This window comes from Triticum aestivum, chromosome 4A (genome assembly GCF_018294505.1).
Source record: "Triticum aestivum cultivar Chinese Spring chromosome 4A, IWGSC CS RefSeq v2.1, whole genome shotgun sequence".
NCBI lineage: Eukaryota > Viridiplantae > Streptophyta > Magnoliopsida > Poales > Poaceae > Triticum > Triticum aestivum.
In genome coordinates, this window is record NC_057803.1 from 707,646,327 (window position 1) to 707,652,525 (window position 6,199).

A 6,199-nucleotide genomic window follows, 5' to 3' on the forward strand; every position below is an offset into this window, starting at 1 on the left:
AGGAAACAACTCTATTTGACCTTTCTTTTAGTACGAACAATAAACATATAGTTGTATTATATTCCCATTTTATAATATTTGAACAAACAAAACTGAAATTTGAAAAAGCATTCACGAAAACCATGAATTGAAAGAAATCAATTTTTGAAAAGGTTTGTACCAATTGAAAAAAAGTTCGCAAAAATCGAAAATGTTTAAGAATTTGATAAAGTTCATCAAATTTGAAAATAAATTCATCAAATCTGAAAAAAGTTCATTGATTTAAAAAAGTTCACCAATTTTTTTTAAAAAATCAACGGTTTTGAAAAAATCATCAATTTTGAGAAAAGTTAATTGATTTTGAAGAAAAGTTCATCGTGTTTTTAAAAAAAGTTCATGAATTTGAAGAAAAAATTCATGCATTTAGCAAAAAAGGAAAAAATGAACAGAACTGTTCCAAGAGAAAAGAAAAGAAAAAGGAAAAAGGGAATGAAATGGTTTCAGGAAAAAAGAAATAAAGAAAGAAGAAAACAAATAAATAGTTGTAAGTAAACACAGGGGTGAGATGGCTTGGTTGGTTAGCGCAGCTTGCAGATAACTAGGAAGTCACTGTTCGAATTACCACCCACGCACAACAATACATGGGAATAAATCGTTCACCCTCACCCATTGTTGGATGACCATAAAAAGCAACGTAAAATTCAAGGAGCCTCACTCAAGAAGAATAGAGGGCCGCAAGATGTTTTGAGGACCATGGTGATGGAGAGAAGCAACGGCCGCAGGGAAAGACCAACTCCAAGAAAAATGAAAAGCGTGATGCGGCGTCAATTGTCTTGCAAGGCATGATGACCCAAAAGGAAACAAGGAAGGAGAAGGGTCGGCGAGATAAAGAAGAGCAAATGACGACCTATATGGAGATACATAGGAAGAAGCTCGAGATGGAGGCGGAAATGCATGTGAAAAAGATAGAGATGGAGGCGGAGCTCGAGATGGAGAAGAAAATGCACGCGAATAAGGTAGAGATGGAAGCGGACGTGGAAATGAAGAAGCTCGAGACGGAGGCAAAAATGCACGCGAAGAAGTTAGAGATGGAGGCGGACGTGCAAGCGGGGAAGCTGAAGATCGAGGCTATCAAAGTCAAAACCAAAGCAAAAGAAGTGGCGCTCACTTGCATGATGAAGGAGGTGAAGATCATGCCGGTGGATTTGAGCATGGTGTCTCCGAGGAAGAGGTTTGATTCGAGAAGATGCAGAGGGAGAGGCTCAAGCTTGATGATGGATGTATGGCAGAGAGCGTCGTCTTTTTGTATGCCGGCATGACCGCGACAGAGATGTATGACGTGGTTGAACTACCCCTTTGTATGTGTTGGCAATTGTGTCGGCCACTGGCAAATGTGCCAACATGAACTACGAGCCCTTTTTGTAGAGGCTGGCATAGCTGCCGGCATGAACTATGGGCGTTGGCATGGAGTTTCTACAGGGCGTTAAGCCGGGCGGGAGTTTCTACAGGGCGTCTACGGAGTGGTTAATAGTGATTGGTTGGAATTTGATTAAGTGAAGAGCAGGCAGCAGGAGCCCCGTGGGCGCGCAGTGTTAACCTGACGTGCGCCGCGCCGCGGATCGTCGTTATCGCCGCCCGGCGTGGGCGCGCAGTCAGTGGACAAGCCGGAGCACCGTCCGTCCCACGCAGCTGCTCTGCTCTGCGGAACAGAGTACTAGTACTAGGATAATAACGGCGGGCCGCCCGCCCATCCGGTCATGCCGCACGTGGTTTCCTTGAGATACGGAGCTCTAGCCTCTAGCGTACGGGTACCAGTACACCGTAGTCTGACGCACTGACACAGTACCATGCCGGCCGCCCAATACCAACAGAAAAGCGCCGTCTTTGTCGCCGTCTCCACGTGGCCTCTCCCCCTTCCGGTCTCCTTGCTTCCGATGCAAAGTGTGCAATTCCGAACTCTTCTAGTTGTAGCTTGTAGGATGAGATCGCGACGTACGGACGACTGCTTTGCATAATTGCATCCCGCGCGAAGCAAAAGCACCCCGCCACGCCAACACGGCCGGCGTCCCTCCGCCACCGTGTCCCGCCACGCGCCCCGGCCGAATCCTATATATAATATCCATGTCGCTCTCCTCGCTCACTCCCGACCATACATACAACCTCGATCACAAGCCAGCACCATTGATTTTTCCTAGCAAGCTGCAGAGGACAGCAAACGATCGTCGCCTTGCCTTGCAAGATGGACCAGTGCGGCGTGGGCCTCTACGGCGTAGCCGATCGCATCGGGTACGCGACGGTGGCGTCGGCGCCGCCGAAGCGGCCGGCGGGGCGGACCAAGTTCCGGGAGACGCGCCACCCGGTGTACCGCGGCGTGCGCCGGCGCGGCGCCGCGGGGCGGTGGGTGTGCGAGGTGCGCCAGCCCAGCAAGAAGTCCCGCATCTGGCTCGGCACCTTCGCCAGTCCCGAGGCCGCCGCGCGCGCCCACGACGTCGCCGCGCTCGCGCTCCGGGGCCGCGAAGCGTGCCTTAACTTTGCCGACTCGGCCGCGCTTCTCGCCGTCGATCCGTCCACGCTCCGCACGCCCCAGGACATCCGCGCCGCCGCCATGGCGCTCGCCCGGGCCGCCTGCCCCAAAGACGCGACGAATTCCTCTGTGTCCGTGGCGGCCGCGCCCGCGCCCACGACGATGCTGATGATGCAGGAGGCCGCGGCGGCACCGCACGACAGCCTCGCCATGTACGGCGGCTTGGCGGACCTGGACCAGCATTCCCACTACTACTACGACGGGATGAGCGGCTGCGGCGGCGACTGGCAGAGTATCTCGCATATGGACGGAGCCGACGAAGACGGCGGCTACGGCGCAGGAGACGTCGCGCTCTGGAGCTACTGATCGCGTGGGATTGATCAGGCAGTTTGTTCATCTGGATTCGCTTGCTCGTCAGTCCTCGGAAACCGACGATCTATCGGGGAGGTCAGCCTGAGCTCGGAGGGGAGTGTCGTGCGAATGCACGCGGCACGCCATATACTCTGCTTTCCCTGTTCTTGAAAAGTGGTGCTAAAACTGCACATATGAGCAAGTTTTCGTAAGTGTATAGTGTCAGGAAAGATACGCCACCAGTTTGCTGACTGGTTTGAAACAATCTAAGGGCATCTACAGCCGTTGGCCCCGAAGGGGGGTCTAAAAGCGCCGCCCAGGGCCACCCCAGGCGCGTATTAAAAAAAAAAGAAGGGCCGTTCGGCGAAATTATGATAAAAAGTAGTTAACTTTCGGCTAAACATGGCAAATTTCGGCGAAATTCGCGCATTTTCATTACATTAACCTAATCTAAAAAAGAAAGGGGCTGAAGTCGTCGCCGGCATCGTCGTCGTCGGCCTTCTCCTCCTTGACGCGGGCGCCCCTGCCGGACCAGGCGTCGCCATGGCGGACTGGCGGCGGCGCGTCGTCGTCGTCGTCGTCGCTGTCGCATAGGACGACGACTCCGTCTTCATCGCGGCCGCGTCGGCGCTCCTCGAAGCGGCGCAGGGCGGCGCGCTGGCGCTCCTTCACCTTCTCCCGGCGCGCCTTCTCCATCGCAATGGAGTCCTGGCGCGCCCATTCTAGGGCCGCGTCGTCGTCGTCGAACTCCGCCTTCACCGGCGCCAGCCTCGGCTCCGTCTTCACCGGCGCCAGCCCCGGCTCCGTCTTTGGCTTGACGAAGCGCGGAGGAGCCGACGAGGAGGAGGCGCGCCAGCCGCCCTCGTTGATGACGATGCCGGCGCTGCGAGTGCGCCGGCCGAGCGGCGACTCCGCCGCGGGCTCGGCCTTGACGCCGAGCAGGGCCGTAGTGCCGGAGGAGTGCGATGAGGATCGGGAGGAGGAAGAGGAGGAGGAGGACCCGAACCTCCTTGGCGCCCATGGCCCGACGCGTCGGTGCTGCGCCAGGGGGTACGCCAACGGCGGGTCGTTGCCGCCCTCGAGGTACGTGAGCACGCCCTCGAGTGTGCGGCCGGGGACGCCCCACCAGAGGTGGCGCCCCTCGCTGTTCTGCCGGCTGCCGACCACCGGCGCGTCGTTGGTGGACGCCAATCGCTGCTGCTGGCGGCGCTCGAAATACGCCGCCCAGGCCGCGTGGTTGTCGGCGGCGTACTGGGGGAGGGAGAGTTGAGCGTCGGTGAGGGACGCGCGCACGATCTCGACCTCCTCGGCGAAGTACTTCGGCTTCGCCACGGCGTCGGGCAACGGGGGAATGGGCACTCCCCCGGCGCTGAGTCTCCACCCCGTTGGCCCGGCGCGCATGTTCGGCGGCGCCGGGATGTTCGCCTGGAACAGGAGCCAGGACTCCTGTTCGCGGAGCGAACAACGGCCGAAGCCGTTGGCCGCCGCCTCGTCTCCGGGGAAGCGTTCTGCCATGGCAGGGCTGGGCGGGCTCGGGAGAGGTAGAGGGAGGGGCTGGGCGGCGGCGCTCGGGAGAGGCAGGGAGAGGGAGGGGCTGGACGGCGGCGAGGGGCGGGGCTGGTGTGGGCACAGGCGAGTGGAGGCCGCCGGCTTTTATAGCCGGGCTGCGACCGTGTGTACGTGTGCGAGGGAGGGAAGGCGTCGGCGCGCCGTCCCGTGAAGCGCCGCCCGTGAGGAATCAATGGCAAGGCTGACCGGCGACAGCCTTGCCATTGATTCCCCGCGGCAACCGATGCCGTTGGGGGAAGACGAGGCACCGAGTCGCTGACGCGGCTGGCCCGCGTCTTTTTCGCGCCAAAACAGCTCGCCCCGGCGCCCCCGGGCGCCCCCAGCGCGCCGGTTCGGGCTGGGTCCACCGGCGCTGTTTTCGGCCCAAGCCGGCGAAAATCGGGCTCCTGGGGGCGCGACTAGGCCATTTTTTCGGCGCCGGTGCGAAAAAATCGCCTGGGGAGGCCTTCCTGGGGGCGCGGCTGGAGATTCCCTAAACATCACTTCTCCAGCTTTTTTACATTCCATGTAAATAGCTCTGTCAAAAGAAATATATCTTGTAAATACTATAAAAGCTTAATTTGATTTTATTTTCTTTCAAAAAGATCATATCTATTATAAGAACCATCATCAAAAGTATAAAAAGCATCTCAAACATAATAAAAATTACTCCCTTCGCCCACAATGTAAAACGTTTTTGCAAGTTTTTACAAGAAGGTCCATGGACCACTGTCGCTACCGGAACAAACCGCCAACATGTCGTTGTCAACACTCTCATATCGCAGGCGACCTGGCCATTTCGATGAAAACCGAGAAGTCTTTATGCACGTTTCTTTGAGGTCCACGTTTCTCTGAGGTCGGGAGCCGTAGTCGTAGCCGTTGAATCCTATAATTAATCTGTAGAATCTTACATCAAATTTCGCAGTTGTGTGTGCCCTAACCTCACCGTACAAAGAAGGTAGTAGGAAGCTATGCCGAAGCTTCATCTAATATGGTCCGAAGGGTGAACTTGAGGAGGACAAAGCACAAAAAACTAAATCGAAGAAGAAGCGTCGTTATCCGCCCGAGCGTCGCTCCTGTGAGAACTAAAACCCTGCCTATCTATTAGTCAGAGTTGAGACACCGGGATTTCCCTCCCCTCTAACAATCACTAGAGTGGAAGATAGAGGAGTGGCCAATCCATGGGCTCACGAGTGAAGATCAAGAGGAGGAAGGCTTCCCCCTTGTCGCTTTGCACCATAGTTCTTTTCGTTACACTTGGGGACACCTCCCATCAAGCCGCAACCCCCCCCCCCCCCACACACACACACCTCCGCGACTTCAGACAACCACGAGTGCACCCTAGTGTGCTCTTCTCTGCTTCGGGTAAGGTCTAGCTCTCCGGGGAAGGGTGGGACCTTCCTTCTCTCTCTCTCTCTCTCATTTCATAGGTGATAGCCAAGGAACTCCTCTCTTCTTCTGATCACGGTCAGCAGATCATGCCGTTGGACCAGGTGCAGTGTAAGCGGTTTGGTTGGGTCCCAGATCCGGCCATGGACAGCCCGGCCCGGTCGGCCCGACCCGACCCGTCCCGGCCCGACCTTGTCCACGGGCCTGGCTCGGGCCTAGGTTTCCAGCCCGACGGCAGGGCCAGGCTCGAGCCTGTCGTATTTGCGCGTCAACAAAGAGGCTCGGCCCAAGGCCCGAGGCCGGGCGAGCTATTAGCGTGATGGGCCAGGCTCGGGCCGGATTTTTAGGCCCGACAGCAGGGCCGGACCGGGCTCAGGCCTGGCTTTTTTGCATCGGGCTTTGGTAGGC

The 6,199-nt window shown here is 56.6% G+C and overlaps 1 protein-coding gene across 1 annotated transcript; it reads left to right on the plus strand.

Moving 5' to 3' along the window:
* The first annotated feature begins 2,140 nt into the window (after positions 1–2,140).
* LOC123083270 (dehydration-responsive element-binding protein 1C-like) lies at positions 2,141–3,179 on the plus strand. The gene has a single exon (XM_044505351.1). It carries the CDS (start codon positions 2,219–2,221, stop codon positions 2,867–2,869), a length of 651 nt encoding a protein of 216 aa, XP_044361286.1. The 5' UTR covers positions 2,141–2,218; the 3' UTR covers positions 2,870–3,179.
* The last annotated feature ends 3,020 nt before the right edge of the window (positions 3,180–6,199 follow it).